The sequence below is a fragment of the Lactuca virosa genome, chromosome 9, assembly GCF_052849685.1.
Source record: "Lactuca virosa cultivar CGN04683 chromosome 9, Lactuca_virosa_CGN04683_v6, whole genome shotgun sequence".
NCBI classification, from domain to species: Eukaryota; Viridiplantae; Streptophyta; class Magnoliopsida; order Asterales; family Asteraceae; genus Lactuca; species Lactuca virosa.
The window spans coordinates 297333584-297355248 of record NC_136434.1 but is presented as its reverse complement, the minus strand read 5'-3'; the positions used below and the strand labels follow the sequence as shown (position 1 = coordinate 297355248).

The 21665-nt window shown below is 35.9% G+C and overlaps 2 protein-coding genes across 2 annotated transcripts; both read right to left on the bottom strand.

Annotated features, from left to right (window-relative positions):
- Nucleotides 1-1016: 1016 nt before the first annotated feature.
- LOC145136464 (calreticulin-like) lies at nucleotides 1017-4849 on the bottom strand. The gene is made up of 14 exons (XM_079070599.1): nucleotides 4697-4849; nucleotides 3816-3923; nucleotides 3526-3718; nucleotides 3169-3427; nucleotides 3019-3075; nucleotides 2839-2886; nucleotides 2667-2753; nucleotides 2517-2574; nucleotides 2113-2180; nucleotides 1933-2028; nucleotides 1786-1833; nucleotides 1600-1629; nucleotides 1404-1481; nucleotides 1017-1315 (listed from the first exon to the last, which is right to left on the bottom strand). Exons 1-14 carry the CDS (start codon nucleotides 4791-4793, stop codon nucleotides 1304-1306), a joined length of 1239 nt encoding a protein of 412 aa, XP_078926725.1. The 5' UTR covers nucleotides 4794-4849; the 3' UTR covers nucleotides 1017-1303.
- Nucleotides 4850-7404: 2555 nt separating this feature from the next.
- On the bottom strand, nucleotides 7405-10634 carry LOC145139784 (uncharacterized). The gene is made up of 6 exons (XM_079073487.1): nucleotides 10346-10634; nucleotides 9907-10086; nucleotides 8623-8796; nucleotides 8430-8536; nucleotides 7971-8197; nucleotides 7405-7896 (listed from the first exon to the last, which is right to left on the bottom strand). The coding sequence occupies exons 1-6, from the start codon at nucleotides 10523-10525 to the stop codon at nucleotides 7556-7558; spliced, it is 1209 nt and encodes a 402-aa protein (XP_078929613.1). The 5' UTR covers nucleotides 10526-10634; the 3' UTR covers nucleotides 7405-7555.
- Between the last annotated feature and the right edge of the window lie 11031 nt (nucleotides 10635-21665).

Below are 21665 nucleotides of genomic sequence, written 5' to 3'. Positions count from 1 at the left end.
ATATAAAAAAATAAATACATAAATAAAAAATTAATTAAAAAATAAATTAATAAGGGCACAATAGTCTTTTTAGGTAAAACAGGGACCAAACGCGCAGCAAAAATAAATAGTAGGGACCATCCGAGTTAAAAAAATAAGTTAGGGGCCAAAAACACAAATTCCTCCATACCACAGGGACCATTCGTGTAATTTACTCTTAATTTTCGTTTTGTTCATATTTAGGTAATTATTTTTTTTGTACACATCTAAATAACGAACTTGTCAAAAGTGTTCACATCTAGGATGTAACCTGCTACAGCAAGTCATAATGGTCATATGTGAACATTTCTAACAAGTTTATTACCTAGATTTGTACAAAAAAAAAAATAGTTACCCAGATATGAACATAACGAAAAATTAATTACCTTGATAAGTCATTTTCCAAAAAAAAAAAAAAAACGCCTTTTCCTCATGGAATGAAAATCAACCAGAGGAATCACGTCCATTCCATTCCTTTCTCTTTGATTTATAATCTTCATTTATGTATTAAGTCAATGACCTTTTTGATAGTAACATGTTCTATAATAATTACTTAGGTTAAAGTTTTACAAATTCTAACCAAACACAAACATTAATTAATTTGACCATCAGACCCACATTAAATTAATTTGACGACATTCAACGTCTATGTGTTTCAATAAAGTTTGCTTCATTATTAACACATCTATTCTTCAACAACTTTGTCTTTTGATGGGAACACTTCTCAAGGCATCATGTAATATGGAATTATGCTTGGAATCTTTTGACATTCTTTTACAAGCATAAAATAATAATTCTTATGAAAAAAAAATTGTAATTTATTAAGGATGTTGAGAGTGATTGAAGTAGCAAAAAAAAAAAAATAAGGATGTTAATGTAGATTTGTAGACAACGTATAGGAGTTTTTTCTTCAGATAGGAGATTGGAAGGTATGTAAGCTAATCATGAACCCTGTGTTATGCAATTACTCAAAATTAGATGGAGTATATGAAAAGAGAGACACGAACAGAGTAATAATTTAAAATGTAAACTAAAAATCTTTTTTTTTTTTGCCTCAAACTACACACATATTTTTCCCTCTCTTCAATAGTCGAGATGCCAATACAATCCAACGATACACAAGATCTGAATCCACAGCCTTAAATTTGTTTTTATATCTCTATCCATATTCCAAAGGCCTAAAATATATAAAGCTATAAAAAGAAAGGGAAAAATCTCAACGTCTAACATCTCTCAACTTTATATTTTGGATATAGTTTGCAATTGATAATTTGGTATTATCCCCCTATAGCTCATCCTGCGAGAAGTAAATTATAAAAAAAGGGGGGGTTAAACAGTAATTTATGAAATTAGAATTTGAACTTTTATTTTTATTATTATTTTACCTTGATATCATTATCATCTGCTTCCTCTTCCTCCTCGGGTTCGGCTTCATCACCACTATCATTGCCCTCATCATCAGCCTAAATTACATTCATCTCATACTATTAGACTAAATTATATATATATATATATATATATATATATATATATATATATATATATAGAGAGAGAGAGAGAGAGAGAGAGAGAGAGGCATACATCAGAATCAACATGATCATCCTTGGATTCCTGAAAACAGAAACCAGTGAAGAGTATAATAGTTAGAAAAAAAACCATTATATAAATAATTTTTTATAACTTAATAACAACTTGATTTCGAAATATTTGAGAAATTTCTTTACATAAAAAAAAAAGTTCAAAAATTGGGAAAAAAAATCATCATACCTCTTCCTCGCGTTTCTTTTCTAGTTCTTCAAATGCAGCTTTTTCAGCCTAACATGATCAGAATCATTTAATTATAACATGAGAATATATATAATATGTTATAATAGAAAATGAGTAAAAGTTTATATAGTTATAAAAGTAGCTTACATCTTTTTGTTTGGCCCAAGTTTCTTCCACAAGTTGTTTGGCATATTCAGGATCATCACATATCAATACATTGTCAAACAAAGTTCCAGATTTTACCTGAAAAATAACATAACACCAATTTGAGAATTTTTATTTGATTTAAATTTTTATTAAAAATATTAAGGCAAAAAAGAAAATTACCTGCCACAACTCAATGCCAACATACTTCAGCTTGGGGAATACATAGAGATCAGGGTCATCCTTAAAATCTAAAATTCAAAAAACAAAAAATTAATGTCAATCAAGTTTAAGAGTTGGTGTTTTGTCAGATGGAATCAGGGAAAGAACGGAATTGTTCTTTCCATTGAAAATTTAATGATTTACAACTTTATTTTCTAAAAAAAAGTAAAAAACGTATTATTATTATAATCTTATTTGGGTTTTAATGAGATTTTATTATGTTTTAATGTCACATTATGTTTATTTCTTTTTTTGTATATATTATTAGACTAGAGATAAATTTATACATTATATTTACATATAATATGTAAAATAAACATGACAAAGGAATGTTTCAGAGACTTCAAATATGAAAGAAAAGAAACCTGGGTTATCAATCATTGGTGCCTTCCACTTCCCTTTGTAGTTGGGGTTCTTGATTTTCTGTCAAAGGGTAAACATTTTTATAAAACATGATTGGTATAAAAAATGTGCATTTAAAATTTTTTTTTTTTTTTAAAAAAAAAAACACAAACCTTTGCCTTCCATGGACCCTTGTATTCAGGGTTTGGAATAGTTGGAACAGTCCACTCACCATCTTCCTCATCATCCCAATCCTCTGGCTGAAATTTTAGCTCATTATAATCAAAAACTAACAAATCACATAACATTAAAAAATAATAGAAAATTAAAAATTAAAAATCCCACCTTTTTAGCATCTGGATCCGGAATCTCCTTTGGGATGTCATCATAACCCTAGTAATCAAAGAGCATATTCAGTTTTTTATTCCACTTGGATCTTAAAGAGAGAATCAGTCAAACTAAATGGAATTTGAAGGAATCTGACAGAATCAACAAATAAAACAAGCCCTTAATGTTATATATTACCTCAGGCTTCTTATCTTCGGGATCAGAAATGTATTCCTTCTCATCCCAATCTTCAGGCTATCATCATCAACAATACAAATATTAGTAACATTGAAACCAAATGAGAACATTCTTTAGTCACTACAAACATGTAAAACATTTGAAATTTACCTTTTTGGCCTCTGGATCCTTAATCTGCTTTGGTGGGAGAACATCCCAATCCTTATACAAGCTTCCTGTTTGTTTCTCTTCATTGTCAATGAGGATACTGTAAGTAGCATCAGGGCGTAGAATAAAGGTATAAACATGTGAAAGTTGATCAGTTTCACAAGGAACATCTTTCTTGATCAATTTGTTTTCTCCATTGTATGTAAGAATTGCATGAACCTTCTTTGTTGCATACCCACAGATATCAGGTCCAAACATGATACTACATTTTCAAAGACAATATTAAAACTTTTCAGAAACAATAAAAGGAGAAAATATAAAAAACATTAGAGAGAAAGTATGTGTTTATATGTAAATAACCTGTAAGGGGTATCGCCACCAAATTTCTTTTGATCCACATCACCACTAAGCAATTTCATGTATCCACCACCACAATCAAGCTTCTGTTCATGTTTGACAGAAAATTGGAAGACTAGTGTTTTATCCTTGTTGCTGAATTCAGGGTACTCAGCAGATATGGCATAAAATCTGTAGTCTTCACTTGTTTGTATACCTATTGTTAAAGGGAAAAACAGAGTTTGTTAGGCGTCTATAAATTTTTAAAAAAAAATTAAGAATTTCTTTTAAAAAGCAAATGGGAAAATGTGTACCTTTATCATTAGCATCTCCGTTCCATTTACCAGATGTGTAATTCCACTCCCCAGCCATGTTGTCCTCTTTCTTCCAGTCAGATTTAACCCACCGGCTTTCCCATCCATCTGATGAAATGTCAATAAGTCAAATCAGTAGTTTATTTTAACCAAAGTTAATGGAAAATGTCAATTTTCTAGATAGAAAAAAAATACGCTAGAAACTAACTAAAATTTGTAAAATCCACATGCTGAAAGTCTTATTACTTGTGTATGGTTTCCCATCTAAGAACCGGGAAAGAAGAGGATCTTAAATTTGGGACAAGGCACATGCTTAAAGATAGGGATATTTACTGTAAAGAAATTATCATCACATAAACCCACATTCATCACCTGATACAGCAACTAATGGCTAACCATACATGTTTTGCTGATCTAACATCAAGTGAAACAGCGCACCTAAAAGAGCGACAAACTATTCATCATTCTAATCAGGACACCAGCATTGTTCAAAATGACGTAAGAGTCGACTTGAATCGGGAATAGCCTTAGGTCCACTGGAATTAAGCCGATCAAAACCAATTTGATAAACTATTGACTCAACACACTCAATTCATTTCATCTCCATAGGGACAGATCAAGCTGAAAATTAAGTCACCCTAGCCTAAAAACAAGATGGCATAGATAAATTCACGTTAATCTCGATTGCTCTCACAGATGAACTACAAATTTACATTTCACCTAACTAACTAAAATGAAACCAATCGGATCGAATAATACTAGCAAAATCAGACGCATATCTCCAACTAAACGCAAATGTCAAAAGAAGGTCAAATTCGATGCAAGATGCGAGCAAATGCATAGCTAAGTTCGTTCAAAAAAAACGTTAATGGAAGAATCACCTTCAAAACGCTCCTCGAAGAACACCTTGGCAGAAGCAACTGAAATAAGCAGTAGTAGAGAGAGAAATACAATCCCGCTAAATTTCCGTGTCGCCATGACCAGAGAGTAGAAAGTGAGATCCCGCCGCTAGAGCGAGAAAGTGATAGTAGGGTTTATAAGGAGGTCGTCTTATGGTCGTTACGTTTGTATGGAAGAGTGACGTGGACGAATTAAAGCTAGCCATGTCAGACCAGTTTGTCATAAAGTTCAACGTGGCTGATGTCGATTGGGTGATCCAACGATCTTGCCATGTAGATATATGGGTTTATGAAAATGCCAAATTACCGGGTTAACCCTATGTTTATTGAGAATATTGATGCCCATCAATAAAACCGTATTTTATGTTAAAGGGAAATCGAGTAATCTAATATTTTTTTTTTGTGTGTTTTTTAAAATCATATTTTTTTTTAAATAACCATTTATTTTGGAATTTGAGTATTTCGGACTCATTTTCGGGTGGGTCAGCACATTACCGTGCCTCCTAAATTCTGATTCCGGACTATCGGTTCGTGTTCTGGATGGAGAATTTGATATTCAAATTCTGTAATATAATTTGAAAAAATTCAGACCCTCGCCTTCATTCTGGATCTTGCTTCGACTTTCCAATTCGATTCCGACACGCGACCCCGATCCTAATTTCGATCTCCGACACGCAACTCCGAGGAACTGTTCCAGAATGCGAGGAACTGTTCCAGAACACGAGGAACTAAGTGGTTCGAAATATTTGTCAGTTTTCGTTTTGGAATGAAATGATAACACATTTTTATTTGTGCAGCACGACATGTTTTTTGATGCACCCATTTCTCTAATAGAATGTGCCAAAAATCCCCAAAATAACACAAAAACTTGCATATTTCTAACTTGTAATGGTCACGTCATGACCATATATGTGTCACATCGTGATGAACAATTGAACCCCGGTTTTGCCACGTGTCGCACTCTCCAGCCACGTGTCTCGGTGACTCGTCATATGTCACGTCTTGATGACCTATTAGTCATGTCGTGATGGTCTATTGTTCACGTTGTGATAGTCAAAGATTGACCATTGACTTTGACCTTTGTTGACTTTCTCAAAATAGCAACATACTTTCATTTATTCAAATAGTCGTAACTTTCTCATACGAACTCCGTTTTCAACAAACTTTATATCCACGAAATCCTTATCACACGAACTACAACATTTCTCAACTATATTTTATTAAATAACATTTCTCAAATTAAAGCAACTTAAGGCTTTATCTCATATGTTCATCTCACAACGATCTATATCTCTTAGGTAGTGTCTGTTAAGAAAACAAATATTACAATGTTAGGGGTTGGGGGCAGCATGCCTTCTTCTGTTTTTTCCTTTTGAGATAAACAGGAGAACGAGAGAAGAAATAAAGAGATAAAGAGAGAATCGACATGCAAAGAGTCCGGTGGTGGGTGGGACTTAGGAGTAAAATCATGTAAACGCAAATAAAGGGTGGTGGTAAAGTGGGGTGGGGTGGGTTTTTTTTTCTTTCTTTAAAGTAAAATTATATTAAAAAAGGGAAATAAATTGAAAAAAATGTATAATAGTAATTTCAGATCAAATTTATAATAAATAAAATCATAAAATCAACCATGCAAATCTTAGAAAGCATAGGGACCATTTTGTCAAATAAAATTAATAGGGACTGAAGTTGTAATCTTTAGTAAACCATAGGGACTTATGTAATTTTGTTTTTAATGTATTTACAACAAGATATGGAATAAGCACACATACCATTATAAACGTATTAAGGGGGTATTTGGATAAATAGTTTTTAGCTTATTAGTTTATTGCTTATTTGCTTATTGCGGTGGGAATAAACATTTTTTTAAAATGTGTTTGGATTAGCTTATTGCGGTGGGAATAAACAATAAGCAATAAGCATTTTAAGTGTTTGGTAAACAAAACAGCTTATATGAGTAAAATGACCAATAAGCAATAAGCATTCCCCCATTGCTTATTAAAATCAGCTTATTTTGCTTATTCCTACCGCAATAAGCTGATTTTTAAATACTCCTATCCAAACACTTAAATTTGTTTATTGCTGTGGGATTAAGCACTAAGCAATAAGCAGCCAATTTTTCCCCATCCAAACACCCCCTAAAACTCGTAATAAATGTACTTGACATTTAATTAAGAATTAGGTGTATGACCCATGTATTACATGGGTTCATTTAAAAAATTTATAATATTACAAATATTTGAGAAGTTGAATTTATAAAAAAAAATAGAAAAATATTAAATTATTAAATTACTAATGGACTTTAATTTAGAAATTTAGAAATTAAAAGAAAAATCAATTAATGAAATTGAAATGCCTTTATTCTTATATTTATTGCAATTAATACATTTAATAAAAATGAAACAACCATAAAATGCCATGTGGAAAAAATTTAATTGAAAATAACCACAAAATGACATGTGGCCAAATCAATGAGAATGTGACAAGTGGCAAAAAGTTCTTTATTTATTAAGAAGGATTGGGAAAGAAAATAATACTTTAGAAAGTTATCTGTTTTAATAAGATAAACAACAGAAGGTTAAACAAAATAAATAAGCTCATATTTTATTATTTATTACAATATCTTAAAATGCTAAAAAAACACACAAAAACTATGTATCATTTATTAATCTACATGATCGTTTATGATCATGTTACATGTCAAAACTTACATGTTTATTACAAAAAAAAAACACACACTCACACTCACTTACACACAGTCCTCGTTCTCATGAGGTTAAAGTGTGAATCTAATGTCGCTCTCTGTTTATCTATATTTCCAAATTAAAAATACAACTGATCGTTTTATGTCCAATTCGGATTAAATTGTTGGTACCCATTTGAGCATCCAAAGTTCTCTGTTCCAGTCTCCCATGAATCTCCATATGGATTTGGAACACTTATCCGATAATTAGATTCTTGGATACTAATTCTGGAATTAACATGTAACCCTGGAATCCTATTGTTTATGTAATCACTTTCTTCCGACAACATTTTCATTCCTGGTTCTTGAATCGGGATAATGGTTTCCTGCTCATAATATGGTAGGAAATGTTTTTGCATTCCAATAGGAATGGTGGGATTCCCTTCAAATTGAATATGTACTCTATCTTGATACTCATCTACATGTCTTAATGTTCCTTCATCTGAATAATAGAATAATGGATCAATCACATGGTTTCCAAAAAAAAGAAAAATAAATAAAAGTGTTGAGTTTTACCTAAATTTGGTAAAATGGGAGCATGATCTCTAAGAAAATGATTGGTTGGTCGATGATGTGGATCCATGTATGAGTAATCCACATAGTGATTTGGGTCACTGTAGAAAAATGAGTAGTTGTTTACTGGGAAAGGTTGTTGGCTTAAGTTGAATAGTCGATTGTCATATTGAAGAAGCTTCTCATATTGCTTATCAAGGACTCCCGGAGCAAATACAATTGAATGACGCCTGGAGAAAAATCATATTATTTAGAAACCGAAACCGATAGACACTGTTAATGTTAGCATTATTATAGTTATTTTGGATTTATATAATAGTCTAAGGACTATTATTGTCATTAGACCTTTTATGTTATATACTTTTAACATAAGAACACCAATGAAAATAATAATGATGACCGATTCAGATGTGACATATGAATGGTTCCGTTTAGATATCTGACCCCTAAGTAGGTAGGTACCTGCAAATAGATGATTGACCTCCTGTAAAATCCGTAGATTGTTTCCATTGTGTATGCTTTCGTGGTTGGGGGTTAATCTCTCGGCCGAATTGCGGTGGTTGGTTTATCTGTATAAATATGTTTTGTGTCATATAAATAAGATCCATAAAATGGAAGGAAAAAAAAACATTTCTAGATGAGAAATAATATGAACCTCGACTTCTAGATGTCCTGGCTGGCCTTCATATATTAAGGCTCTAATTGCTGATATTTCTGACCATTGTATTTCAATCTTGCTCTTTAAAGGCCCATCTAGAAACTCCCAAACTAGTTTTTTCTTTGCATAATAAATTTTGGTAACTAAATCTCCTTCATTTCTTGAAACTCTCTACAAACATTTTCAAATGATTTCAAATTTAGTCGGTAAAAAAATGTTTGGCTTTAAGTGTGTAATAAATATATCCGTTTTAATTATTAATCAAATGTCTTGCAATAAAGCACCAAAATTATTGAAATTTGTGTACCAAAATCGAAGTTACTATGCGCTTGGTGACTAGTAATAGACAAAGAAGTTAATCATGATTGAAAAGTTATCTAGAAGGAAAAGTTGGACGATCCAAAATGAAAACTATTGCATTTTTATGAATGGAATATGTTTGTTTGATTACTTTACTTTTCTAATCATCTATATTATACTTTATATCAAATCAACTAGTTTACTTGAAAGAACGTATATGGAGGGAAAAAGAACAGTCTTGGGGTTTGAGTTTAAAACGGGTTCGGTCTTTAATCCAATCCTAGAGTTTGGGATTGGGATATTTCAAAGTTAAAACCAACTTGGGTGAAAGAGATTTTCAAATATATGAAAAAAACAATTTACATATAGTAAAAAAAATGCTTTTTCCATTTATTACATTTTTAATTTATTGAATATACATGGCTTTGGAGGCTTCTCAAGATCGGTTTTCATTTATCAACTACAAAAAAACCATGAGATTTGTTTATTTGTCCGATTCTGATGATTGATCAACTACGAAAATTTTGTTAAACTCTGACGTGAAATCATGTTTGGAAAAATTCAAAAAAACTGACTTGGACATTTTTGCCCAGCAACCGGTTTGAATCCAATTTGATTGACTTAAACCGGTTTGACTTTTATTGGTCAAACCAATCAAGTTTTAATACCGATATGGATTAGTTAAAATAAAACTGTATCCGTAGCTATTGGTGGAAGTTTCTTAATTTTTCCTTTTTTTGGAAAGAATTTAAAACTTTAAAATCATTTTCTCTTATTAAAATTATATTATTATAATAATACTCTACTTTTTATAAGAAAACTACAAAACAAATAAACATGTATATATGTGAATAAGAGTTTTCTTTTCTATCTAATTTTGGTATAGTGATAATTTGATGCAAGACACGTGTCAAGCCTTTTCTTCACCTTATATATCCTTAATCAAACAAAAAGTATATGGAAAAGAAAAAAAAAAGGAACCTTCCAAGAACCAATCTGTAAAAGAAGAGCAGGGAAATTTGAAGCCTTCAACTTCTCAGGAGTTGGGTTAGAATTAGATGATGAGTTCTTGTGTAATTCCCTTTCTTGAGATAGCGTCATTTCTACCAAATTGATTAGAGAATTCGACTTCCTTAAATTCAAACCAATTGGACTTCCTCCCTGCAAAAGGTTAAGTTACAAATTCAGAACAAAATTTCACATTGTTATTCTCTTCTAGCTCGATTAAATTAAACAGAGTTGATGTAACTGTTTTGATCATAATAATATTTAATCCAAAGAAAATACAGTGATGTTTTTATGCAGTTATCAACCGGAAACAGAAATCATATATATGCACGTGCAGAAACATTTGTGTTTGATGATGAAAGAATCGGAGGGTGTAGGGTGATTTTCATGAACAATAAAATTTGAAGAGAACCTGTGGATGGAGATTGAGATTGCGATTGTTGGAATCAGTTTGATACTCGAATCCTCCATTGTTGCTGCTTCCTTCGAGTGTTGCAGAAACAGAGACATTGGGAGATTCGGTATAATGATGATCGAAGCCGCCATTGTGCTCCCAGTTCGTATAGAAATTTTGAATATTATCATTCCTCATTGATGCTGAATCTTATCGAAAGATGAAATTGATTGCAAAAGCTGTTGGTGATGAGTTGATGACGACGGAGGTGACGGTGATTTCAACTGTTCTTTCCCACTCTGGTTGATGGAGGATTCGGGGGGGAAGAAAGGGAATGGAAAGGGAGGGGGATTTAAAAGGGTTTGGGAGTTTGTGGGTCCTTTTCAGATTCATCTTTTGACTGGTTGCGAGTTGCGACACTATCTAAACTTAACTTAAATTAAAATAAATAGTTACAAAAATAAATAAATAAAGAACCAATAGTATGTTTTTTAATTTCATAAACATGAAAAATAATAATAAGAATAGTCATAATTTATGTATGCCACCATTTTAAAAATCTAGGTTGCTTGCAAGAATGTTTTTTTAGATTTCAGTAGGTCAAACACCTATAAAACCTATAAAAATCTACATAGCCCATGGAATCGATTTTGTTTTTAATCTTTTTTTCCACAACTTTCCATTTCTTAAAAAAGGTCAAAAGATATCGACGGAAGGCAAACGGGCAACAAAATGCGTTGCTAGCCTTTTCTGGATAACAAAACTAATTATTTTGAAAACATCTGTGGATTTAGGAGATATAACATTAGAATGCATGACCTGTTGGACTCTGTTAAGAAGCTCCACCGCCTATGGTGCGAGAAAACAAAATGTATTAAATGCAAAAGGTACAAACACATGTTGATTTTCTATACATGCATTCTCGTGCTTTGCCACTTTGCACGCAACGACTTTTAAAGCGGCATGTCCTGCTGTGAAACCCCCGCTCCTCAAACCGACGAGAGGAGAGACCCTAGTAAGATCCACACAAGCGTGCTTCCCTCCTACCCATCCAAAGACCAAAATGTCAGCCGACCAGAGTGTAGATCTTCCATCCTGCGGGTCCGTCAAAAAGTTCATCGGTGCTTCTTTCTTCACAGAAATACCAGCACGCCGACAAGCATTAAAGAGAACATCCCTGACCACATCATATCGGTACTTGAAACCAAGGAGATCTCTACAATGAACCGCATGTTCCCCAAAAGGGTCCAAACATGTCTTGCGGAAAATTGAGCATATCTCGTCAATTGGGAATAGAGGAATCATGAGGCGGTAACGAAGGATAGTTCGGTACTCCACGGGAGACATATTGTAACGCCCGTGTTTCGGGGCTAAACATTAGTAGATGATGTAATAGTCTAGGTCAACTATTGTAACTCTTTTTGAAGTAATAAAGATGAATTATTTGAGTATTATGTGAATTTATATGCTTTATATTTAATTATAAAGATATAATTAATAAATGATAAAAATAAGCGTCAAAAATAAAGTTTTGAATAAACCCGATATCGATACATGAAGTGGTAGTGGTCGTGACAAGGATTTCGTACATATAAAGAACGCCGAAATCCGAGTTATAACGAAGAAGTTATGACCTGTCGAAGTTTCGCGACAGAACCGGCACGACACTGCGCGACGTAAATAGTGAATTTACGTTAGAGCGATTTTTAGCCTTAGCGATCTAAACGAAGGTCGTAGAATACGTTAAACCGAGAGCGTGCATAAAAAGAACGCCCAAATCTGATTTCGTATGAGGAAGTTATGATTTTTCAAAGTTACGGCTTAGCAGTATGCAGCCCGGAGTTCGAATATTAGATTGAGCGGTTTTTAGCCGACACAACCTAAACGAGAATCGAAGATCTCATTGATAGTAGCGTAACGATAAAAAGACAGACGAAAACGGACGTCGGATGAAAAAGTTGTGAATTTTTAATGGACCAATCCTGTCCCGGCCTGTTAAAAATATAACTTTAAAAATAAAGTCAAAATTAGCCGACAGAGTCTAAACGAAAGTCGTAGAGTACGGTCCCGTCTACACGTGGATTTATAGAACGTCGAAAATGGAGCTCGGATGCGAAATATATGAATTTTTGAAGTTGGAGTGGGAAATCACGAAGGTTGTGCGAGGGGGTACGCCCAACGTTCGCACTACGCCCCGCGTAGGCAACTTGGTACGCCCAGCGTTCTGATTCTTCATGCGGTCTGAGACAGGCCACGTCGCCCCACCGAAACCTCTCCATGTGTGTACAGCCGAAGCTGTACGCCTCGCGTACAGCGAGGGAACGCCCCGCGTTCGTCCGAGGCCTCGCCTATAAAAGGAGGCCGAGGGTTGCCTTCTTTTCCACACCATTTCTTCACTTCTATCTCTCTCTAGACTCTCTCTCTCTCTCTCTCTCTCTCTCTAGCTCCTTAAGCCCCCTAAATCCTAGGTAAACCCCCCTAGCACCCGAAGGAAGCCCCGAGGCTCCCGAAGCCCCGAGAAAAGAGCCTTTCGGCTCGGAAACGCAGCTCCAAGAGAAGCCTGGTTTTCAAGAAAAACCCGTTGTAAGTGAGCTACGCCTACGCTATTTTTAATATAACTTTTATTTAATTATAGTAATGTTATTAGGACCTTAGAATAATTATTTGGGCTATTATTATGGGTTATATAAGTGTCATTATAATATCTTTTTTAACCACTCGCGGTACAGGGAATCCGATTTGGAGGGCCGCTTGGGTTGCTGGATTCAGAAATGCTATACGCCAAAATGATCCTACCCTCCGGTGTTTCATGTCTGGCCCCTGTCTGTACATAGTGGGTAAAGAGTATTGTGTTAACGCGTATATAATAGTAATAATAGCAAGAGTATTAATTAGTCTTGTTGAACATTAGACTAAACTCTAGTGGTAATGACACTAGGTTTTGTCCGAGGGAAATTGTTTTAAGTTAACGAAGTGTTGTCCAAGTGCAAAGTCACTACCTTACCAGGTGAGTGCATAGTCCCTTTCGTCTTACACATAGATATGAAGTATTTAATACAATTTACGTGCTATGTGTGCATATTGTCTAAATACTTGCTGTCTATGCTGGATGAAAGATTTTTATACATGTTTTAAATGATTTAAACTGTATATGTATTTTATATCTACAAAATGTGTTGGGTAAAACATGGGTAGATGTAATAGTTGTTGTGTGACAAAATAAAATAATGAGAGGCCTCGATATTGATGTTATTGATGATCCAGTCATCCAGCGGAGTATAGATGACGACCACAGACTTTTCTAGACAGTCCAGTGGAACGCTAGCATGCTCGCAACCTGTAGGTGTTTATTTGAACTGTGTGCTCACCAGCAGTACTCCATCCCCCTCATGGTTGCCTTATTTGACATGAATTGCTGAGGAACCCCCGAAGCATGTGTTGTCGCCCCGATGAAAATCCTTAGGCTAGGTCCCTTATGTTAGATGTTGTAGGGACGTAAAGTGAGGATAACGGGAACGGGAACGGGTAATCGGGTTTGTTTGGTTGATGAAAATAATAAACTTATTTATTGTGGGTTGAAAACCCTATGTGCTCACCAGGCTCCCAAGCCTGACCCACTCAATTTCTTGTATTACAGGTAGTGGCGCATGAGCATAGATGTTTGGATGAGGGATAACTGTTTATAGGCCTGTAGATATGAATAAATGTTGTAAGGGTTATAATGTACTGTTTATGATTTTGACTTGTATCGAACATGACATCCTGAGGTTTTTAATGAAATACATTTCTACGGAAATGCTTTGATAAATCTTTATCATATTTTATTTTGGGAACAAATTCCGCAACATTTTTATTGAAAATGTTACTCTGATTTTTAAACAAAGCATAAACAAAATCAGTCTTTTCTGGCCGTGAAAATGGGGATGTTGTTGGATTAGTGTCTAAGTCCATAACTATATTTGGTATGTACTTGACCCGGTTGTAGCATGGTCCTTTTGGGTTGCCTTCACACTGGTGACTAGACAGGATGACTGTTGAAGAGAGAGGCTGGTTTATTGTTAAGAATAATAAATTGGGGTATAAATATGATTTGTTAATATATTATATGAATAATATATTAGTTTGGAATCATATTATTAATTAGTATTTAATCAGAAATTAATTAGGAATTAATTTTGGGATTAAAGGAATTAATTAAAATGCAGGGGCTGTTTTGTAATTATTTGATAGTTGAGAGTTTTGGCCATTGGATTACCTTTATTAAGGCTTGGCCGAAAATCCTAGAAGGATCTAGGAGTTTTCGTCCAAGGGCTTAAGGAAAGGAGTCCATGGGTTTGCTTAGGCCCTAAGCTAAGGGATTAGGGTTTCCACCTTGAAACCCTAGTTGACTTCAACTATAAATAGCACCCTAAGGCACTCAAAATCGGCACCCCTTGGAGAAACCCTAGTAGAGCCAATTTTGTGAGCTAGTTACCCTTCATCCTCTCTCTCATATTCATCCTTTCACTCAAGTGTGTTTGTGAGCCATTAGAGGTAGTACACTTGTGGTACTTGCTTTCAAAGCTAAGGAGATTCAAGAAACAAGTTGTTATTACTACATAACAACAAAAGGTACGTGTTCTATTCTTCTATGTGAATTTCGAAAATTGTAGGAGCATGCCAGGTTTCTTTTTGTGTTCATAAAGTTGTATGTCTAATAGTGAAAACATAGATCTATAATTAGGGTTGCATGCACACATAGGATTGCTTGTGTAAAACCCATCAGTGGTATCGGAGCTTTTGGTTTTGTTTTCAATTAGATTTAATACAAGAGTATGAATTTTAATAATTAGGGTTTATGGCTAATAAACCCTAAAGGGTTTGATTTTCAAAATTAGGGTTCCTAAACCCTAGTTTTCAAAATTTTGCTAGGGTTTCCCAAACCCTTTCCTTTGGCCCCAAGATTTCAAATTTAGGGTTGTCTAACCCTAGGGTTTTCGAAATTGCCTCCTCCCCAAGATAAGATTCCTAAATTTTAGGGATTAGGATATTGTCATATCTTGTAATTATCCATTTAATTGTTTAAAAGGTAATTAAAGATTTTTTTTAATTATCCCATCCCAAATTTTCGAATTTTTAGGGGATTAAGGGATTAGGTTAAATTAATTTAATTTAATAGATAATCCTCCAAGATTTAATAATTCAAATTAATTGTTTAATTTTGGGATAATTATTAAATCAAAGTTTTAATATTTAAAATTTTAAATTAAAAGGTTTTATTTTTCGGAAATTTTAAATTTGATTAATACCCTAGTATTTTGAAATGTTTAAAATACACCCTTATACTATTATAATATTATAAGATTAATTATTATATGTATAATATTAAGTTAGTCTTACCGTTAGTAGGCCTCATTCACGAAACCGATTTATAAGGGGGGTATAAGGTTATGGCCTATAAAATGGCCGTTTAATGGGTGTCCACTCTCACCCACCGCTTCCTTGATTGGTGGAGGGTCGTTAGCCGAACGGGTAGGATAGGGCAAATTAATTTCTCATTAAAGTATAATGATTAAGTAACTAAATGTTTTCATAAAATTCCCAATCTTAGTTACTTTAGGAAAAAATGTGAATTTGATGCTATTCCATGAAATTACACTTTGTACCCTTGCTAAGACGTTAGTGGAGCGTGTGTGGTTAACCGGCACACTAATTGGGTTCTAAGCAAAGGTGGCAAAGGGTGGCTCATTGTTTGTCATAGTTTGATGGAGCGTGTGTGATTAACCGGCACATCGAATAGATGATTGTAACATTGAGGGCACCATGTACATTTGCATGGTTATTCACACCCGCTTTGTGATCCTCGGCATCCCAGTCACAAACTAGAGGGGCAAATCGAGATTTAAACATGCCATTGAAAAGTTCAATGAATCTCAAAATATCTAGGAGTTTTCAATACATTTAAAACTTAGCTTTAATTTGTTTTTCATGGCGGAAATTAGTGAATCGTCATTCACTTACCTTCAAATTATTTACTTGTTAGATTACGGTATCCCTCTTCTAATTTGTAAATAATGTTGTTGGATCCTAGCCCTAATTTTTCATTTGGGTGTTTAATTGGTGATTCATTTCTAATCAAACTTTGTTCTTTTTTCCTTTCAGATGTCGAACGTCAACAACAACGCTTCTGGTTCAACTTCCCCTGGCTCGCTCTCACTCATGAACTTGTGTAGGAGAGTGATCTTTGACGGGTCCAATTTCAATGATTGGATCCGCAACATTCGAATGGTCACTCGTTACGAGGACAAAGAGTATGTCCTCGATGAGAAGCTAAAGGAGATTGACATCAACACTGCCTCTGCTGAAGAGATCACGACCTTTGAGGCCCACGAGCGTGATGCCACGAAAGTCCATTGCATCATGTTGGCGACTATGACTGCAGAACTCCAGAAGTCCTATGAGGACATGTACCCCTATGATATGCATTAAGATCTTCTGGACCGGTACCACCAGAGCGCTAGGCAAGAAAGGTATGAGATCATCACTTTGATGATCACTACCAAAATGGGTAATGGAAAGTCCCTTACCGCTCATCTGCAAAAGATGCATAGATATGTCGATCGCCTGCTAAAGTTGAATGTGAAATTTGATGAAGAGCTGGCAATTGATATCATCCTTCATTCCTTGCCTCCCTGCTATAGCCAGTTCCACATGAACAAGGAGGAGGTCTCTTTGAGCAAGCTTCAGGGCTTGTTGAGGACTGCTGAGAGCAACCTTAAAGACAAATTTGTTGCATCCACTCCAACTCCTGCTGCCGCCCCAGTCTTGGCAATTGGGCAAGGAAAGGGAAAGAAGAGGAAGGCTCCCTCAAAGAGCCACCATAAGGGAAAGTCCCAAAATGGCTCCTCTTCTAGTGGAACCAAGGTTGGTCCTGCTAAACCCAACTCCAACCCAAAAGAGGCAGAGTGCCACTACTGCCATGAAATAGGGCATTGGAAACGAAGTTGCCCGAAATATCTACAAGACATCAAGGATGGAAAGATCAAGCCGTCCTACGCAGGTATTTACACTATTAAATCTAATGATTCATCACATGCTATTTCTTGGGTTCTTGATACAGGATGTGGTTTTCACATTTGTTTTGATTTGCAGGGCCTAAGAAGAAATAGGGATGTGGAGCATGGGAAGATAAATTTGATCATAGGGAACAGAAGATCGTCGCCTGTCACCAAGATCGGAGTTTACTCTTTAATGCTCAGTAGTGGATTAGGATTAGATTTAAATAATTGTTGCTATTCGCCAGATATGGCAAGAAACATCATTTCATTTCATGGTTTGTATAGACAAGGATTTAGATATTCATTTGATAATGAAAAGGGTTCTATTAATGCTTATCTTAATGATGTTTTCTATTTTGAAGCATTGCCTTGTAATAGAATATATGAAACTGTGATGGTTGTAGACTATTTAGGAAATGATGTGTTGTGTATTGATTCTTCCAATGATTTGGATAAAGCATGCTTGTGGCATTGTCGTCTTGGACATGTCAACAAGAAGCGCATAGCCCAGCTCCAAAAGGATGGAGTATTGGAGTCATTCGACCTTAGGGACGATGACGTGTGTGAGTCTTGTTTACTTGGAAAGATGACCAAGTCACCCTTCACTGGCACTTGTGCGAGGGGTGAGGGTTTATTGGATCTCATACATACCAATGTATGTGGCCCCTTTAGATCCACCACAAGGGATGCGTGCCGCTTCTACGTGACTTTTACCGATGATTATAGCAAATATGGATATATCTACTTAATCGGTCATAAGTCAGAAACCTTTGAAAATTTCAAAGAGTTCAAACAAGAAGTGGAGAATCAGTTGGACAGGAAAATCAAGATGCTTCGATCCGATCGAGGTGGAGAGTACCTAAGTCTTGAATTCCACGACTACCTCAAGGAATGCGGAATTGTTTCGCAATTGACGCCACCTAGGACACCACAAATGAATGGTGTGGCTGAGAGGCGTAATTGAACCTTGATAGACATGGTTCGTTCCATGATGAGTCGTGCTTCGCTACCTATCTCATTCTGGGGGTATGCCTTAGAGACTGCCGCCCATATCCTTAACTTAGTCCCAACGAAGAAGGTTGCCAAAACACCTCACGAGATGTGGACAGGGAAAGCTCCCTCGTTGGCACACACCGAGGTTTGGGGTTGCGAGGCTTTCGTAAGACGAGAGACTCACGACAAGCTCGAACCTCGTAGTGAGCGATGTATTTTCATCGGCTACCCACAGAAGTCATTTGGATATCTCTTTCTATAGACCGAGTGACAATGTTGTCTTCGTTGCGAGGATAGGGGTTTTCCGAGAGCGAGAACTCATAAGCCAAGGGGACAGTGGGAGGCAAATCGATTTTGAAGAGCTTCAAGAGTCGAGTGATGAAGGAACCTCTAACGCTGGCACTCAACCCGAGGAGGAAACTCCGGTTGAACCGAATGACGAGTCCTTACCTCTTAGACGTTCCAAAAGAGTTAGGGTTCAACCCCAGTTTTATGGCTTCCATATTACTACAGAAGGGGATACGTTCATTAGTGATAGTACACTAGTGAATTTGGACGAACCTAACAACTATAAGGAAGCCATGGCAGGCCCAGAGTCTGTGAAATGGAAAGAGGCTATGGACAGCGAGATTCAGTCCATGTATGACAACCAAGTTTGGAAATTGGTTGACAATGTGCCAGGTCGTAAGACGGTCGGGTGCAAATGGATCTTCAAGAAGAAGACCAACATGGATGGGAATGTACACACTTATAAAGCGTGATTGGTTGCGAAGGGTTTCACTCAAACTCCCAGAGTTTACTATGATGAGACTTCCTCACCAGTTGCGAAGATAAAGTCTATCAGGGTGATGCTGGCCATTGCTGCATTTCATGACTATGGAATATGGCAGATGGATGTCAAAACCGCTTTCCTTAACGGGAAGTTGGCTGAGGATGTTTACATGAGTCAGCCAGAGGGTTTTGTCAATGTGAAGCATCCCAATATAGTGTGTAAGCTTGAGAAGTCCATTTATGGACTAAAACAAGCATCTCGCAGATGGAATCTTTGTTTCGACGAGAAAGTCAAAGAGTTTGGTTTTCTGCGAAGCGAGGATGAATCATGTGTATATGTCAAAGCCAGTGGGAGTATAGTAAGCTTCCTCGTATTGTATGTCGATGACATACTACTCATAGGAAACGACATCCCAACCCTGAAGGAAGTTAAATCCTGGCTTGGGAAGTGCTTCGCTATGAAGGACCTCGGAGAAGCTGCCTATATTTTGGGAATAAGGATAGTGAGAAACAGAAGTAAGAGACTAATAGGACTTAGTCAGAATACTTACTTGGACAAGGTACTAAAACATTTTAGTATGGAGAATTCAAAGAAGGGAGAGTTACCAATCCAAAGTAATGCCAAGTTGAGTAAGACTCAAAGCCCGAGTACCGAAGTCGAGATAGCAGAAATGAGCCGAGTACCATACGCTTCCACAGTTGGCTCGATTATGTATGCTATGACTTGTACTCGCCCTGATGTGGCCTTCGCTTTGAGCATGGTCAGCAGATATCAAGGGAACCCTGACAAAGCACATTGGACCACAGTCAAGAATATTCTTAAGTACCTTCGGAGGACCAAGGAATGGTTTCTAGTCCTCGGTGGGAGTGATGACTTAAGGGTGCGAGGGTATAGTGACGCCAGTTTTCAGACCGACAGAGACAACTACCGTTCGCAGTCGGGCTGGGTCTTTACCCTAAATGGAGGAGCAGTAACTTGGAAAAGTTCCAAGCAGGAGACCGTAGCTGATTCAACGTGCGAATCAGAGTATATAGCAGCGAGCGAAGCGTCAAAGGAGGCAATATGGTTGAAAAACTTCATTGGAGACCTTGGAGTTGTGCCAGCCATAAAGGAGCCCATGGAAATTTTATGTGATAATGAAGGAGCGGTTGCCTTGACCAAGGAACCCAGGGATCATGGCAGATCTCGACATATCGACATAAAATATCACTTTATTCGACATCGGGTGGAAGAAGGACTCCTCATAGTGAAGAGGGTATCGTCGGAGGATAACCCAACAGATCCCCTTACGAAGGGACTGAGTAGGGTTAAGCACTTGCAGCACGCTAGGAGCATCGGGCTGAAGGACGATATTAGTTTAGATTAGGTAGTTTAGAAACGTGTAATAGATAAATGTAATTGACATTTGATGATTAAATAAAAGAGTATTATTTATAAGTAAAGTACTGTCTTATGTTAATTATTTACCTATTGTTTCATTTTGCATGTTTTGACTTCCTGAATAATAAGATTATTCGAATGTTCCACAGTCACTCATACTTTGGGAGTAAGTATGAAAGAAGATTGTCATGAATTGGTGTGTAGATTGTCTAAAGCGTATTAGACATAGCAAAGGTTTGCTGCAACGTTCATGAGTGCTTATGAGTTTGATTTGAGCATTGGATTAGACCCGCGCTTGCTGGAATCACTTCATGGAATTTATCACGAGTGATCGCAAGACGATAATATCATATGGTCTTAAAACCTAGATATATGGTTTATTGTCTGCAAGTTGGTTGTGCATTGATAATGTGTAAACGCATCAGTAACTTGATGTTATAAAACACATTGTTGTGCATGATTTGATGAGTGAATGGTGAATTCATATAAGTTGAAGTTTATCTGTTCCTTTTATCCTAAGAGGGTAAAAGCGATATCTGGGCCCCTCGATGATTTGGTTTGACTTATGTGTCGGGCCCAGTCAGGACTGAATTGATGTGTTCAATTAAGTTATATGCCAGACGAATCAGAGATCGAGAAACAAACTGCTGGACAATAAATATGACTATGTTCCATGTATTTATCCGCACGATATCTAGAACAGAGGACTATACGATCCCTTATCTAAAGGATAGGTTACTGATAAGATCAGAGTTCGACAGCGGCTTATGAAAGCTACGATTGCTAATCGGATCCTGAGGTCGTACTTTCATTTGTAGTTATTAGACTTATCCAAGTGGGAGACTATTGGATTCGTGTCTAAGTCCATAACTATATTTGGTATGTACTTGACCCGGTTGTAGCATTGTCCTTTTGGGTTGCCTTCACACTGGTGAGTAGACAGGATGACTGTTGAAGAGAGAGGCTGATTTATTGTTAAGAATAATAAATTGGGGTATAAATATGATTTGTTAATATATTATATGAATAATATATTAGTTTGGAATCATATTATTAATTAGTATTTAATCAGAAATTAATTAGGAATTAATTTTGGGATTAAAGGAATTAATTAAAGTGCAGGGGTTGTTTTGTAATTATTTGATAGTTGAGACTT